At 36.7% G+C, this 18,315-nt stretch overlaps 2 protein-coding genes across 2 annotated transcripts; both read left to right on the forward strand.

The window, feature by feature from the left end:
- The first annotated feature begins 797 nt into the window (after positions 1 to 797).
- si:dkeyp-75b4.8 (lipopolysaccharide-induced tumor necrosis factor-alpha factor homolog) lies at positions 798 to 6,560 on the forward strand. Its single transcript, XM_056366630.1, has 5 exons — positions 798 to 856; positions 2,300 to 2,456; positions 3,819 to 3,914; positions 4,052 to 4,259; positions 4,463 to 6,560. The coding sequence occupies exons 2-5, from the start codon at positions 2,318 to 2,320 to the stop codon at positions 4,566 to 4,568; spliced, it is 549 nt and encodes a 182-aa protein (XP_056222605.1). The 5' UTR covers positions 798 to 856; positions 2,300 to 2,317; the 3' UTR covers positions 4,569 to 6,560.
- Positions 6,561 to 6,833: 273 nt separating this feature from the next.
- On the forward strand, positions 6,834 to 11,913 carry zgc:136472 (uncharacterized protein LOC678514 homolog). Its single transcript, XM_056366614.1, has 11 exons — positions 6,834 to 7,119; positions 7,308 to 7,508; positions 7,913 to 8,037; positions 8,125 to 8,262; positions 8,725 to 8,832; positions 9,524 to 9,649; positions 9,883 to 10,080; positions 10,176 to 10,296; positions 10,980 to 11,161; positions 11,458 to 11,547; positions 11,660 to 11,913. The coding sequence occupies exons 1-11, from the start codon at positions 6,939 to 6,941 to the stop codon at positions 11,741 to 11,743; spliced, it is 1,554 nt and encodes a 517-aa protein (XP_056222589.1). The 5' UTR covers positions 6,834 to 6,938; the 3' UTR covers positions 11,744 to 11,913.
- The last annotated feature ends 6,402 nt before the right edge of the window (positions 11,914 to 18,315 follow it).

An 18,315-nucleotide genomic window follows, 5' to 3' on the forward strand; every position in this document is an offset into this window, starting at 1 on the left:
GACAGGAGTGGACGTGGTCTTCTGCTGTTGTAGCTCATCCGCCTCAAGGTTTGACGTGTTGTTCATTCTGAGATGCTTTTCCACCCACCACAGTTGTAAGTAGCTGTTATCTGAGTTACCGTAACCTTTGTGTCATTCTCCTCTGACCTTTCTTATCAACAAGATGTTTCTGCCCACAGAGCTGCTGCTCACTGGATGTTTTTTTGTTTGTTTGTTTGTTTTTCACACCTTACTGAGTAAAAACTCTAGAGACTGACTCCCAGGAGATCATACCACATGTCAAAGTCACTGAGATCACATTTATCTCCACTCTGGTGTTTGATGTGAACATTAACTGAAGCTCCTGACCTGTATCTGCCTGAGTGTATACATTGCATTGCTGCCACGTGATTGGCTGATTGGAGACCTGTGTGAATAAGCAGGTGTACAGTTGTTGCTGTTGTTTTTATGCTGATTTATTTGTTTGAATCTTTTAACCTCGATTTAAAAGCCTAACAGGGGAGTCGAGACTGCGAATCTATACATTAAATCTGTTGCATTACTTGTCTGTATGTAACAATGTTTATCTGTGAGGTACCTTTTCACAAATAGATAGATGCATAAACTGCAAAGTATATTATGTTTTGGTCATGGCACTGAAAATGAGCTGCCAGAGAATGAGTTTGCATGTAGGAAGCAGGTAAGATTGTAAACTCCTGTGAGGGAAACAGGTAAAGAGGGTTGGTCTGCGCTCTGTGGGAAACAAAATGTTTCAAATTCCAGAGGAAAACGGGTTCAACAGGCTGTGATGTCACGGCTGTCACCAACATGGTACGTGTTTCCTCCTGGCAGCCGAGCTTCCTTGTTTGTCCATAAGGTAAGACCACTGCTCGACAATATCTCACACATCACACCCTTTAATTGGCGAGGGACGACATGTGTTACTCTTTGCAGGCGGTATTTGGGGTTTGTGTGTGGTGGAGGCCGGTTTGTGCCCGTTTGGATCAGATACCAGGGCTTGGATGTATGTTGTTTACATAAGAGTAACGTCCCATGTGAGCCACAATGACTTGGCTGCATTCAGCAGGCGTGTTTAATGACTGATACAGCTGGTGTTCGGTGACATGTTGGCATGAAAACACTTCTTGTGAAGTGGAGGAGCACGATTTAGGATTATTTGTGTGTTTAGTGATACATACTGTATTGACTGTGTTGTTTTGAACTCATGCTAAGTGTTTAACTGGCCATCTGAACTGTAATAAGCTGACAGTGAGTGTGTGACATATTTAAAATGGTAAATATATTAAAAAATAATTTTGAATATATGTAAACCCTAAATCTATTCTTTTGATATGTATGTTTATTTTGTGCTCTGGACAGTAAACAGCCCAAATGTTTGGATCGATTAACTTTGATAATGAAATATGTGCCGTCACACACTGTGTAAAGTAGTACAGGAGCTCTACTTTGTCTTTCTACTAGTACAGTAGGCTACACTTCATTTACACCACTCACTGGAAAATGTTATGTCATGAAGAAAGCAATTTCCATCAGCAACTGAATACAGATTTTCATAAAACTACATAATGTGATGAATGGACAATCACGTGGCAGATTATTTTCATTCAAGTTAGTGCAGTAGTTCTGTGGCTCAGGACAAAAACATCCTGTAGTACATATTTGTCATATCATGCAGTGTTAAACCGCTATGCATAGGCCTTTTTTTTTATTATGTAATTTTAGCATCTTTGAAAGTGAAACGTGTTTCTCTCATTCCCGGTATGTGACTGTTATGACACTGACATTTTTGATACTATCGCAGATGTTTGAATCTGACACAGAGGCGCTTGGTCATGCAGCTGGATCTAAATCAGTGTTTCCAAATCTTTCTTGCTTGGGAAACCTTAAACATGAGCCGTGAGCATTTTGACCAAAGAGCGATTTTTCCTTCTCAGATTCTTTAATTTACAGGAAATACAGAACTGTGAAGAATTTTAGACACTTCACGTAAATTGGGGAAACTTTCAAAAGATAAAGCCATGACGAGTTTTTACCTATCAATCAACTTCATACAAATTGAACTAAACAGAAAAAAAGACTTAATCAAATCTTTGCCTTTGAAAGAGCACCAGTTCTCCTCGGTACCCGTGTCTCAGTGTCGTCTGTCTCTTCATGTGTTCAGGGTATTCCATGAAAAAAGCCTTTAATTTAGAAGAACCAAATGAACTTTAGCTTTGTGTTCAGAAGGCACATGTTTAAACTGCTCTCTGTGCGTGTCAATGACATCTGACTTCATCTTCATCCTCCTTTTTCTCACCAGCGTCCTGTTTCACTCCTGATGGAGCCTCCTTCGTATGAAGAGGCCAGTCTCCACCCTCCAACTCTGACCACAGAAGGATTAAACATCCCACCTCCCCCTTCCTACGACGCCTCCCTCTCCTCTCCCGCAACGCCTCCCCCCACCTATGGAGAAGCAGGTGAGATAACAGCTCATTGCTCTCTCTTTCCCCATTTCCCCATTTCCCCTCACGGCTCATCAGCCACCGATGAGAATCCATCCACACTAAGAGAGGAGTCATCTTTTTCTCTCTGATTTGGCCCTTTGTCCACATAAATCCATCAGGGAGGCTTTCTGCAAACAATATACGGAATGGAAAAATCTGAAAATGCTTGTTTCGTCTTTTAGTGTAGATTAAAAAACAGAGTTTTTACAAAACAATGAGGTGAGCCTGCACAGACAGTAAGTAAAGAAGCCAGCTTCATCGCCTCTAATGTCCTCCACAATCACTAATTTAAATGTCAGTACAGCTGATTCCACCGTGTAGCTGTTGTCATTAACTGTATTTATGTTCAGTTTGTCAGATGACTTCATAAAATAGAGATTTTTTTGACACCTCCATGTACAAAATACTGTTCACCTGCATTACAGGTCGCTGTCTCTATTCTGACAACTGAAACAGAACTATTTGTAAAGGACGACAATAAATTTTGAATCTGACCAAATTAAAGTACTTATTGGTGAGTCCCATTATAGGTGATTACAGTGAGCAGGAGGAGCCAAAAAGGAGTTTTAAAGAGTTGAAATTGAGCGAAATAAGCAGGTTGTCTGTCCCACTTCTGACTACATGCTTACTGATGTTGTTGTTTTGTAATTTATCAACTTGAAAGAGGAATGACAAGGAAAACATTTAGCTGTTTGCTGTTGTTAATAGGATGGAGATCTTTAGGGAAACATGCATGAAGCACCAGTGAGGGCACACATCATTTTGCATCCACATTTGCATTTTCAGGTTGTTTTTTGTAGAGACATCTGTCCACAGTTTAACACCTGAAAAACTTCAAACTGGCCAAATCTCCTCTTCCCCGCGCTCTTTTCAGGTGCCAAACAACAAAATTGTGCATCACAGCACAACATCCGGTAAGCAGTGGGACAGACATCTGGTTGGCCATATCATTATTTCACGGTAGCAGTGTTTCCTTGACATAATCAACATAAATACATACAGGTTCATGTCAACAGTTCTGCTGTGTATGTGTCTGTTCTGTATACAGGCATTTAAAATGAATGATCTCAGAGAAAGTTAAAGGTGAGTAAAGGTTGTACTCTTTAACTTTACTGGTCCCCCGTACTCGATCCTCCCTGGGCAGCTTATGTTATTGTTTTTAAAAATCTCTGTTTTCCTCGTCCGCAGTGAAACGCAAAGCCAGCGTTCTGACATTCATACATTCTGCAGGCGATTTGGGTAAAGCCCAAGTTTGGGGTCTACGCATAGAGAAAAACGTGTGTTTACAAATCTAAGTAAAGTAGCCTGAGTTAAGTTTTTTTTTTCTTTTACTAGTTACAATCCAGCCGGATCCATTTCCACCCTCTGTGCCAGCTGCTGTGACCTCACCTCCCCAAAACACTGACAACGTAATCCATCCACATACACAAGGTATAAGGACTATGATGTAATTGTTGCTCTCAATAACAAATATAATCCAAATGAGCAGGTGAGAATATTATTTCTTTTGCTTCCCTCCTTGTCCTTACTTCCCTCTGATATCTCCCTGCGTCCTCCCTGTGAACCAGTCGGTGTAAGGTCGGCTCTCAACGGCAGACAAACTCAGCCAGTAGTAGTTGTGACCCAGCCGACGCCTGTTCCTATCTTAGTGACATGTCTGAGAGACAGCCCTGCTTTGGTCTGCTGCCCACACTGCCACCACACTGTCACCACTAAAGTCATATACCTGCCTGGGAGGGCTGCCTGGTGTCTGTGTGTACTTCTCACATTGATGGGGTGAGACACGCTAATACACACAAACGCGCACACACACACACACACACACAGTAGCCTATTTAATGTCAGAGTGTTACAGCCCAACAAAACTTAAACTATGTATTCTGCGTGTGTGCGTGTGTGTGTGTGTGTGTGTGTGTGTGTGTGTGTGTGTGTGTGTGTGTGTGTGTGCGCGTGTGTGTGTGTGTGTGTGTGCGTTTCAGGTTGATCTGTGGTTTCTGTCTGATCCCATTCATGGTACGTGGACTACAAGATGCACATCACTCCTGCCCACGGTGTGGAAACCATCTGCACGTATACACAAGATGACGCCGTCAGGATGGATAATCCTCCTGCTGTCCTCAGTCCACCCAAAATCTTCCAACACTCTACTGCGTTTGTCACATCGTGGGTAAATAGTTTGTCATGAGCTAGGAATGTGCGCAGCTCACTCTACAAGCTACAGGGGGAAACAGAGTGTATTTAAGTGATTATAAGTGTTTAATATATAACAGAGTACATACTGAGCGTAAGGATGGACAGAGGAGAAGTGGATTATGAGAAGATTTGAGAAGTTTCTGTGAATATTTTCACAGAATATTTTTTCTGCTGTAGATACTTGTCACATTTACTTAAAATATTGAATTTTTAATTGTGAATTTCATCTCCGTAGTTTACAGTTTTGAACATTTTAAGACATTCTTCAGAAGCACACAAGCATTTGTAACATATGTAGTATGAAACTAAGCAAAGACACTTTTTGCACTTTTTGATCTTTTGTACGGATTTATTATAAGGGTGGGTGGGGTTTTAATTTGAGACTGAGAGGACACTTATCACAAACAAGATGATGTCCAGTCCAGGGACTTAATTTGTCGTTCTGTTTTTGTTTTTCATGCATTGTAATGATTATTAGTTTCCATATTTAAATAAGCAAATAAAATCTTTGTTATTTCTCTTTTTCTTCTACAGATATAGCTAATGCTAATGTTTACTGACTGCAATGACATGGGGGAAACTTGTCCAGGTATGAATGCCAGACATGTTTTTCTTTGTTAAACCAAACAAAGCCTATTAGAAAACTGCACACCCATGCTAACCCCACACAGGTGGTTTGAGTTATTCTGATTAGACCTCTGCTCAGGACTGGATGTGGGTGTGCACAGACAAATTACACCATTAACACTCTTGGTAGCAGCCTACATGGGAGTGAGCTGAGGTAATTCCAGCATAAAGCTCCACCCAGCTTCAATCTGAGCACGTCTCATCAGACAGTGAGTGAAAACACCTGTGTGGTTGTGCAGAGTCGTCAAGGTACAATCTGTGATCCAAATGTTCAGAAATATTTTGTCCCAAGAGCAAAACAAAATAAAAAATTACAAAATGAAATCACAGTGATTGGACCCTGCAGCTTCTCAAACTCATTGACAGAACTTTTAATACAGACACAGGACAAGTAAATTCCGCACACACCGTAGAAGGCTTATATCTTGAATTGTAATTTTATTATGAAAACAGTTATGAATTATGAATTATTATCACAAGAAACAAAAAATGGTGTTAAAAAGTTTTTACTGTGATGAACACCGACTGTACAATTTTAACCCTGTCATTGAAGCTGATTATATTCTATATTTTTTAGTTTTTCAAATTTACTTCCATGTCATAAATTTGCCTTTTTGTCTTTGCATTACTTTTAAAATTACTTTTCAAAGATAAAATGTTATTATAGATGTTACACAGAGAGAGACAGTGTGTGCGTAGATCTTTACAAATGTGTGTCTTGTTGAGAAGATACCAGATTCATGAACTCTATCTGTCTGTTAAATATGAACCGTAACCCATTGACAGAGCCAGGCTAGCAGTCTCAATGCTAAGCTAACCGTCTCCTATCAGTAGCTTCTAATTTACCAGACAGATAATGCATGAGAGTATGGTATCAATCTTCTCACCTAACTGTGGGCGAGAAAACAAATAAGCTTATCTCTCAAAATGTTGAACTATGCCTTCAATAGTTCCTTTACTGTGATTAAACCTGCTGTGAATTCCTGGTGTGGAAAACAGGCCGAAGGTTGAAGATGAAGCATATAGTATAGTGCCTGTACTGCTGAGTCTCTTAACTACAATGCAATGACCCATTAATTAATGTTCTTTACCCGTCGCTGTAATGACACACCATGCCGTTTTTTTTTTTGTTAAATCAAAATGTGTTATGTGTTAAACATGTTATTATTTATCATTCTATCATGATCTATCAGGAAATAAAAAGGGGTCTTGGTTACTCTGACAAAGGTGTGCACTTGTATTTTTCTAACATGTGCACCAGTGGGTGAATTATGCTGCTTATGTTGCATATGTGTATGTGTTTCATGAGTGTTTGCATTCGTTTGTGCTTCCATTTTGACCTTGTTGAGACTAGCAGTGTTAGGCAAAGGGCATTTAGATATTAGTGATATACTTGATATGAACAGCAGCCAATAGCAGAGATACAGCAGGGCTTAGATAGGAAAGTTAATCAGCTACAGACTGGTGGGTCTAGTCGGCAGATAACAAAAGCATTCACAACTACCAGCTCAGCACTGATACACACACATATACACACACATACACACAAATCAGACCTTCCTTTCACCACTCCCTTCATACCTTCCCGTCAAGCTTGTTCCAGTGTTCAATTTGTCAGATTGTGGGTGAACCGTCATGAGGAGACTGTTGCTGCTGGGGGTGACGGCCTTCTGTCTCTGTGTGTTTGTCGCCGCTGACACACAGCAAGACCGACAAGGAGAAAAATCTCTCCCCGAGAAAGATGGAGTTTTGCAGCTGAAAAAGGGAAATTTCAACAGGGCACTGAGAAAATACAAGCAGCTCCTGGTGCATTTCTGTAAGTTACACACCAAGGCTCGTTTATTAAAAATGACAACATTAGAGTGATTAAATGGTTTGTGAGTGTCTCCGGGCTGCCTCAAAGCCAAACAACCACCTCACACTGCAGCATATTCATGACATTCCTCATTTATACTACCTTATTTATTCATACTTACTGTGTGTGTTTGTTTCCATTCTGTGTAGATGCTCCTCTCTCTGGAGAAGGAAATCGTGTATCAGCAGCTTTCGAAGGTGCTGCTGCAAAGCTTCAGGAGTCAGAGGTCAAACTGGCAGTCGTTGATGTGACAAAGGAAAAAGACCTGGCTAAAGATCTCAATGCCACAGGTCCCCCGACAATCAGGCTGTACCTCGCTGGAGATAAACAAAACCCTGTACCCTGCCCTTGTACGTGCAAGTGACAACTGGTATATCGTTTACACAATTGTAACTGTGATTTATTATTTGCTAAAGAGCTAAAAAACCCTAAAGTTAAAGTCATCTGGTTTCTGACAGTTGGAATTTGTCAAGCTATTTAAATGTCTGGGGTTGTCCACTGGTATTTTCCTAAATGTATTTCATTCTGAAAAAGAGAAAGAAGAGACAGATTTCTTCACATTTAGAGAGAGCAAGGCTAGCGTTTTCCTCTGGCTTTATGCTAAGCTAAACTGATCGTCTCTGGCTCCACAGATAACAGACAGACCTAAATTCTTTGGAGGAAAACCAATATGAAATGTTTTAACTGAGCTGTTGAATATTATTTTGGTTGGATTAAATATTGAAAGTGAAAAGTATTTGTTTATGTGATTCAGTTCCTCACAGCTCAGCCTCCATCTTGACCTGGCTGAAGCGGCGGGCAGGGTCTGCCGCTGATCTCATCACAGATCTTAGCCAATCAGAAGCCTCAGATGAGCTGACAGTGGTTGGATTTTTTAAGGTGAAAACCAGCTATTTGATGCGCCTTTCCTCTCCCTATTTTTGTGACTTTGTACAACAATGTGTGTGTGTGTGTGTGTGTGTGTAGGAGCTGGACCAAGAGTATGCCCAGATATTCTACTCTGCAGCTGTCGACCTACCTGATGTTAACTTCGTTGTGACACAGAACAATGAAGTTATCAGTAAATATGGCCTCACACATGATGTTGTCCTGCTGCTCAAAAAGGTACTTTACACACACACACACACACACACACACACACACACACACACACACACACACACACACAAATATGAACCTTTGAAAGTAGTAATACAGTAGAAAGACTAAGGTAGCAATAGAAAACACACAGGAAGATGTAAAACTATTGATCATCTGAATAATAATATAGAGTAATATAGAGTTCTGCAACTAATGATTATTTTCATTCTTGATTTATCTCCCAATTATTTTAATTATTAAAAAGGCATTCAGAGTTTGTTAAAGGCCGCGGGAAAGTTTCATGAGACACATACATGACTGTATCAAGTCGTTCAACACTAGTAGTTCATTGCACTCATACCTGTGTATTATCATCTGTCTGTTTGCCTGTGTGTGTGTGTGTGTGTGTGTGTGTGTGTGTGTGTGTGTGTGTGTGTGTGTGTGTGTGTGCGTGTGTGTGCATGTGCATGTGCGTGTCTGCTGCAGTCTAAACTCATCCAGGCTTATAAAATGATGCCTCAGACATCTAAAGAGGAGCTGATCGTCTTTATCACTGTCTACCAGATGGACCCAGCCACTGAGTACACCGGAAAGGTTGAGTAATAGATCCACACACACACTGTAACTGCTCTGCTGCAGGGCAATGATACTTTTATGCTTTTTTGTGTTTAAATTCACTGGGATCGTTTGACTAGGAATTTTCATTCACTCTTTCTTGCAGATCTGAGTTCTGAGATATAGTTAGGCTGCTACCCACATAATTTTAAATGCTGTTCAAGTCAGGGAACTGTGACTGTTGTTCCAAAAGCTTGTGTTACTTGAAGTAGTTCACTGGATTTTGCTGTATGAATTTGCTCATTGTCCTGTCGTAGAAGCGATCCTCTTTTCAGTTTCAGTTTCTTGACTCACTGCAGGACATTTGCATCCAGAATCATTTCTGATGTTTAGTGGAATTCATTCTTCCCTCCATCTGCGTAAAGTTTCCTGTGCCACTGGCTGCTCCAGTATTTACATCCCCATGCTTAAAGGTTACTGAGTGCTGATTTAGTAGGGTTCCCAAACTTTTTCATATTCACAATGATTGACTGATGATTTTTTTTTCATATTTTAATGAAATAAGAAGTAACAGTGCCAGTCTTTCTCTTACTGTCACTATGTAGAGAACCACGATAGCAGTAAACACAAGACATATAGATTCATGCACTGTGTATGATTTATAATATCTTTATATGCAGTCTATGATGTGAAGTGAGTATATGAATATTAGTTATTCCATCTCTTTCAGACAGCCACTCAGATCTTAGCCTCACCTGTGTTAAACCACGCCCTCCTGTTTGTTAACAAAAGCTCTGCAGACTTCGAAGAGATCCACTCTGCCTTTAACAATGCTGCAGAGGCATTCAGATTGAAGGTATACACACACACATTCACACACACACACACACACACACACACACACACACACACACACACACGTACACAGCACTGCAGCACATATAGTATTAGAATAATTTTACCCCAAGCCGTTCTAGTACTTCACCTCTGTGTGTGTGTGTGTGTGTGTGTGTGTGTGTGTGTGTGTGTGTGTGTGTGTGTGTGTGTGTGTGTGTGTGTGTGTGTGTCTGTGTGTGTGTGTATGGTCAGATTTTGTTTGTGTGGGTGAACGTGGATGAGCCTCGTAATGGCAGGCTGATGGAATACTTCCGAGTACGAGATTTTGAGGCTCCTCTCATCCGATTGGTCAACCTGACAGACCATGTGACCTATCACCTGCCCTCTGACACTCTGGATGTAGGGAACATAAAACAATTCTGTCAGTCCTATCTGGAGGGCAAAGCTAAGGTAACTTTACACTTTCACCCAGATACAAAACACAAGCTGGGATGACAGATCGTCCTGATGTGTGTAATGTGTTTCTGTGCATGTTGATGTTACAGCCTAAGATGCAGAGTGAGCCGATACCTCAGGGATGGGACAAAAAGCCGGTGAAGGAGCTGGTGGGAATGACTCTGGAGAAAGTTGCCTTTAACCCCGACAAGACAGTTTTTGTCCTGTTCTGTACGTAAACACATTTTCCAAATACAGTCTGACCAGTGAGCATGGATTTGTTCATTTACAGGTGAAGACTTTATTTAAGACTGTATTTTAGAGTAAAACAGGTTAGAACTTGTGGTTTCAGTCACAAATTATGTTTAAACAAGGGTTAAATGTAGCCTAGATGTCTAAACGATGTTCACTCTTCAGCCAAACTGGTGACTACATGTAATTTTGAAATCAACAAATCCATTCTTACTTGGTAGTTCAACCGCTCTCAGTTCTCAGGCTATATTCTGTCTTCCTGCAGTTGTTTATTTTGTGTCCTCATTGCTTTCTAGCCTCGTTTTTAATATTTTCTCCTTGTTGTTACTTGTACTCACTAACATGATTGTAGACACTGAGGATATGTCCAGCCTGTTTTATTGGCTTTATTGGTATCACCCAGAATTATCACCCAGCTCTGCAGTTCCCCTCGGCGGAGAGCCTTAGTGTCTGATTGTTTTGCTCTAACAGCCTGCAACTGCTTTCATTAACACCACTCCAGAAGCAAAAGGCAGAAAAGCTACCTGTCCATCACCAAAAAACAATGTTAGCTGTATCTGGTGAACACACAGGAGCATGTAAGAACCTGTGCTAAAAGAAGAGTAAATATTAATTAATTAATTTGTAATTTGTACTATTTGTACTTATTGTTTGTACTTCAGATCTGCCCTACAGTCAAGAGTCCCGCGCTCTGTTCCCGCTGTGGGAGGAACTGGCCGAGGCCTTAAAGGAGCGAGGGGACGTGGTTGTCGCTCGCATCGATGCCTCAGCCAATGACATTAACATGTCGATGAAGGGATCTTACCCATCACTCTGCCTGTTTCCTGCTCTGTATGCTGAAAGGGTATGAAGCATCCCTGGAGCAATTATGTGTTTGTGTCTTAACTTAGCTTAACCATTTATCATCAACAAAATCCAAGTACTGTTAATGATATAGCTGTTTAAAAACTATTATGCTATAACATTATATTAATGAGGATGCATATAAAATGCGATATATTTAACTGTGTGGTATTCACTAAGAAATGTCAATGACAAGCTGAAAAATATTGGATTACATGCGTTATCTTTACTTTGTGTGACAAATTGTACATCTATAGAGGTTGTTAATGTTCAGTATGTGATCTGCATTTCCATCAGATGCTGGTTTACACTGGAAAAAGGAAGTTGAAGGACCTGGTAAAGTTTGTAGATAAAGAGATGGGAAAAGCCAAAAAAGACAGAGTTAAGGTAAATCATCTTTCTCACTAGTGCTCCGGTTTGAGCTTGATGTGACTGTGTATGTTTGATGTCTTCCATTTTCTCTGTGTTAAAAATAAACTTCTTTCCTTTGCGTCTCCAGGAGGATGAAGACAGGAGGAAGTACATCGAGACCATAAAAGCTGAAGAGGCCAAAAAAGCCAACCAAACCAAAGACGAGCTTTAATGCAATAACAAAGAAAGTAGTGTGTGTGTGTGTGTGTGTGTGTGTGTGTGTGTGTGTGTGTCATACCTTTTAGTCACTCCTTTCCAAACATGGATCTGGTTTTATCTACTCAACCAACATTCAACACCTGTCCAATCAAATCCAATAAAGTCTTCAGTTAAAAACTCTGATAGTTACAAGGTTTTTCATTTATTTAAGCTCAGTGAGCTTCTGTATTTGTCATGTTGATCATAGGAATTCAAAGTTGAAGCAGACCTGATGATGAATTCAACTAAAAATTCTGAAGTAAGAATGAACATCAGAGAGCCTGATTGATGCATCGGCATGGTAACAAAGATTTAATGTATTTGAGAGACCTGAGAGAGCTCTGACAAGTTTATGGTGTGGAATATCCTATTCAGTAGCTATATATATCTTGGTCACAATTATTTGGATATTGTATAAAATCTAACTTGAGGGATTTTCTTTATGTTCTGTGTTTACATTTCAAGATGAGATATAATTTTCAGAACTTTTCAGAAGTCATACATATAAATAATAAGCTTAAAAAGTTTGTATTGGTTACGCTCTAATGACAACACCTTCAATAGAAAACTAATTGTCATAGCAAAACATCATGCTTCACCTGAGACAAAAATAGAAATGACAAAAAAACTTCAGGAGATTCAATACAATACAATATTCAAATAAATGATTGCACTACTATGCAGGACTATGGCTATTGTTGAGGACACTGTGGTCATTTCCTTAGTATTTCTTTATCTATTTCTTTTTTCTGGAGTTTGTGGGGTTTAGCTACCCTTAAAAAAAAAATCACAAAAAAATAACATACATTTTATATTGTATTATCTATTATAAAAAAAATATGTGATGGATATCTTAAAAGCTTATAACAGAATTGTTTGACTTAACTTGAAGGCCAATAATAATGTAGTAAATATATGCTCTTGACACATATGGTAAAATCACTCTTGATATAGGGACACATATGTCATATATATGTCATAAGTATACTTAGTCATCATATAGTAAGGCATAAAGAGTCAGAAAAAAGTCATGGTATGGTAAGACATAAAAATTCGACAAAATGTGATAGTATAGTCAGACAAAAAAGGTCATAAAAAGGTCAGTATATTAAGGCATGAAAACTTTATAATATAGTAAGGCATAAAAAGTCAAAAAAGTCATGGTACTTTGTTATGGCATAAAATGTAATAAAAAATGTCATAATATAGTAAGGCATGAAAAGTCATAAAACCGTGATAGTAGTAAGTCATGAAAACGTCATAGTATAGTAAGGCATAAAAACATCATAAAAACGTCATACTATATTGAGGCATACAAAGTCATAAAAACATCAGAGTGTAATGAGTCATAACAAGACAAAAATGTCATAATATAATAAAAGAAAAAACATCTTTGGAACCTCAGGTCCTTTGACGTCTGCAGTGAAATGCTGCACATGTTTTATCAGTCAGTGGTGGCCAGTGTACTATTTTATGCTGCAATCTGCTGAGGCAGCAGCATGTCTGACATGAGCACTCACATGAAGGAGACTGGACAAGCTGGTCAAAAAGGCTGGGTCTGTGCTTGGCAGGAGTCTGGACTCACTCATTACTGTTGTGGAGAGATGCATGCAATCTAAGATGGAGGCCATCTTGGACAATACCAACCATCCTCTCTGAAACATTCTGGCAGGACAGAGAAGCAGCTACAGCAGCAAATGTCTCATCTCACTGAGCTGCAGAACAGCAAGGTTCAGGAGATCCTTTGTGCCCACTGCCATCAGGCTATAGAACAACTCAGCCAAAGGAAGTGGACTAATCTAGTTATTATTGTTTTTTATTAACTGTTTTTATTATTATCAACAATGAGCTAATGGACGCATGAATTTCCCCTAAGGGATAAATTAAGTTTCTATCTATCTATCTATCTATCTATCTATCTATCTATCTATCTATCTATCTATCTATCTATCTATCTATCTATCTATCTAGCTAGCTAGCTAGCTATCTATCTATCTATCTATCTATCTATCTATCTATCTAGCTATCTAAAGCAAAAATGTCATAAAAATGTCATTGTATAGTAAATCATGAAAACATAATAAGGTATAAGTACAAGTATAATAAGGCATAAATAGTAATTAAAAATTCATAATATAGTAAGGCATAATAAGTCATAAAAAAGTGATACTATAGTAAGGCATATATGAATGCATAAAGAGTTTTCAAAAAACTCATAGTATAGTAGGGCATAAAAATTCATAAAAATGTAAAATAAAAACATTATAAAATAATTGGCATGAAAATGTCAAAAACGGTCACAGTATTTCATGCCATAAAAAGTCATAGTATAGTTATAAAAAGAATATCAATAAACATAATAGTACAGTATGACATAAGAATGTGACATAAAAATGTCATATTATATTAAGACATAAAAATGTCAAACAACATCATAATATACTATGGCTTAAAAATACTATAGTATGTCATAAAAATGTCAAAAAACGTCATATTATATTAAGGCATAAAAATGTCAAGAAGCGTCATAAGATAGTATGTCATAAAATTCTCAATAAAATAATATGGCATAAAATTGTCATAGTATAGTATGACGTAAAATTGTCAAGGGTTTAGTAAGGCATAAAAATGTCAAAAAAAATTCTCAAAAGATGTCATAGTATAGTATGGCATAAAATTCTCAAAAAAAGTCATACTATAGTATACCATAAAATTGTCATAGTATAGTAAACCATAAAAATGTCAAAAAATGTAAACTATATTATTGCATAAAATCCAGAAAAAATGTGATAATATAGTAAGATATTAAAAATCAAAAAACGTCATAGTATAGTAAGGCATAAAAATGTCAAAAAGTGTCATAATATAGTATGTCATAAAATTCTCGAAAGACGTCATAGTATAATATGGCATTAAATTCTCTTATAACATACTATATATACTTAAATTTTTTCAACATTTCCATGCCTCAATACACTATGAAGCTTTCATTTCTCACGATACTTTGATGTCTTACTCATTTAATATATGATAAAGGCATAGATTTCTCAAAAAACATCACATGGCATAAAAATGTCAAAAAACGTCATAGTATATTATTGCATAAAAATGTCGAAAAACATCATAGTATAGCCTGGCATGTAAAGTCATAGTACGGTAAGGCATAAAAATGTCGAAAAACATCATAGTATAGCCTGGCATGTAAAGTCATAGTACGGTAAGGCATAAAAATGTCAAAAAAAGTCATAGTATAGTATGGCATAAAAGTTTCAAAAAAACGTCATAAAATGTTATGGCATTAAAATGTCAAAAAACATCATAGTATAGCCTGGCATAAAAAGTCATAGTATAGTATGGCATAAAAAGTCATAGTACAGTAAGGCACAAAAATGTCAAAAAACGTCATAGTATATTATGGCATAAAAAGTTCGAAAACATCATAGTATAGTATGGCATAAAAGTGTCAAAAAACGTCATAGTATATTATGGCATAAAAATGTCAAAAAACGTCATAGTATAGCCTGGCATAAAAAGTCATAGTATAGTATGGCATAAAAAGTCATAGTACATTAAGGCATAAAAATGCCAAAAAACATCATAGTATATTATGGCGTAAAAATGCCAAAAAACGTCATATTATAGTATGGCTTAAAAATGTCAAAAAACGTCATAGTATAGCCTGGCATAAAAAGTCATAGTACAGTAAGGCATAAAAATGCCAAAAAACATCATAGTATATTATGGCATAAAAATGCCAAAAAACGTCATAGTATAGTATGGCGTAAAAATGTCAAAAAAACGTCATAGTATATTATGGCACAAAAATGTCAAAAAACGTCATAGTATAGCCTGGCATAAAAAGTCATAGTACAGTAAGGCACAAAAATGTCAAAAAACGTCATAGTATAGTATAGCATAAAAAGTTAAAAAAAGGTCATAGTATAGTATGGCATAAAAGTGTCAAAAAAACGTCATAGTACATTATGGCATTAAAATGTCAAAAAACATCATAGTATAGCCTGGCATAAAAAGTCATAGTACAGTAAGGCACAAAAATGTCAAAAAACGTCATAGTATATTATGGCAAAAAAAAGTTCGAAAACATCATAGTATAGTATGGCATAAAAGTGTCAAAAAACGTCATAGTATATTATGGCATAAAAATGTCAAAAAACGTCATAGTATAGCCTGGCATAAAAAGTCATCGTATAGTATGGCATAAAAACTCATAGTATATTATGGCATAAAAATATCAAAAAACATCATAGTATGGCCTGGCATATAAAGTCATAGTACAGTAAGGCACAAAAATGTCAAAAAAAAGTCATAGTATAGTATGGCATAAAATTCTCGAAAGACGTCATAGTATAATATTGCATTAAATTCTCTTATAACATACTATATATACTTAAATTTTTTCAACATTTCCATGCCTCAATACACTATGAAGCTTTCATTTCTCACGATACTTTGATGTCTTACTCATTTAATATATGATAAAGGCATAGATTTCTCAAAAAACATCACATGGCATAAAAATGTCAAAAAACGTCATAGTATATTATTGCATAAAAATTTCGAAAAACATCATAGTATAGCCTGGCATGTAAAGTCATAGTACGGTAAGGCATAAAAATGTCGAAAAACATCATAGTATAGCCTGGCATGTAAAGTCATAGTACGGTAAGGCATAAAAATGTCAAAAAAACGTCATAGTATAGTATGGCATAAAAATGACAAAAAACGTCATAGTATATTATGGCATTAAAATGTCAAAAAACATCATAGTATAGCCTGGCATAAAAAGTCATAGTATAGTATAGCATAAAAAGTCATAGTACATTAAGGCATAAAAATGCCAAAAAACGTCATAGTATATTACGGCGTAAAAATGCCAAAAAACGTCATAGTATAGTATGGCATAAAAGTGTCAAAAAACGTCATAGTATATTATGGCATAAAAATGTCAAAAAACGTCATAGTATAGCCTGGCATAAAAAGTCATAGTATAGTATGGCATAAAAAGTCATAGTACATTAAGGCATAAAAATGCCAAAAAACATCATAGTATATTATGGCGTAAAAATGCCAAAAAACGTCATATTATAGTATGGCTTAAAAATGTCAAAAAAACGTCATAGTATAGCCTGGCATAAAAAGTCATAGTACAGTAAGGCATAAAAATGCCAAAAAACATCATAGTATATTATTGCATAAAAATGTCATAAAAATGTCAAAAAACGTCATAGTATAGTATGGCGTAAAAATGTCAAAAAACGTCATAGTATATTATGGCACAAAAATGTCAAAAAACGTCATAGTATAGCCTGGCATAAAAAGTCATAGTACAGTAAGGCACAAAAATGTCAAAAAACGTCATAGTATAGTATAGCATAAAAAGTTAAAAAAAGGTCATAGTATAGTATGGCATAAAAGTGTCAAAAAAACGTCATAGTACATTATGGCATTAAAATGTCAAAAAACATCATAGTATAGCCTGGCATAAAAAGTCATAGTACAGTAAGGCACAAAAATGTCAAAAAACGTCATAGTATATTATGGCAAAAAAAAGTTCGAAAACATCATAGTATAGTATGGCATAAAAGTGTCAAAAAACGTCATAGTATATTATGGCATAAAAATGTCAAAAAACGTCATAGTATAGCCTGGCATAAAAAGTCATCGTATAGTATGGCATAAAAACTCATAGTATATTATGGCATAAAAATATCAAAAAACATCATAGTATGGCCTGGCATATAAAGTCATAGTACAGTAAGGCACAAAAATGTCAAAAAAAAGTCATAGTATAGTATGGCATAAAATTCTCGAAAGACGTCATAGTATAATATTGCATTAAATTCTCTTATAACATACTATATATACTTAAATTTTTTCAACATTTCCATGCCTCAATACACTATGAAGCTTTCATTTCTCACGATACTTTGATGTCTTACTCATTTAATATATGATAAAGGCATAGATTTCTCAAAAAACATCACATGGCATAACAATGTCAAAAAACGTCATAGTATATTATTGCATAAAAATGTCGAAAAACATCATATCATAGCCTGGCATAAAAAGTCATAGTACAGTAAGGCATAAAAATGCCAAAAAACATCATAGTATATTATGGCATAAGAAGTTAAAAAAATGTCATAGTATATTATGGCATAAAAATGTCAAAAACACATCATAGTATGGCCTGGCATAAAAAGTCATAGTACAGTAAGGCATAAAAATGTCAAAAAAAGTCATAGTATAGTATGGCATAAAAGTGTCAAAAAAACGTCAAAGTACATTATGGCATTAAAATGTCAAAAAACATCATAGTATAGCCTGGCATAAAAAGTCATAGTACAGTAAGGCACAAAAATGTCAAAAAACGTCATAGTATAGCCTGGCATAAAAAGTCATAGTACAGTAAGGCACAAAAATGTCAAAAAACCTCATAGTATAGTATAGCATAAAAAGTAAAAAAAAAACGTCATCGTATATTATGGCATAAAAATGTCAAAAAACATCATAGTATAGCCTGGC

Source organism: Seriola aureovittata, chromosome 3, assembly GCF_021018895.1.
Source record: "Seriola aureovittata isolate HTS-2021-v1 ecotype China chromosome 3, ASM2101889v1, whole genome shotgun sequence".
NCBI classification, from domain to species: domain Eukaryota; kingdom Metazoa; phylum Chordata; class Actinopteri; order Carangiformes; family Carangidae; genus Seriola; species Seriola aureovittata.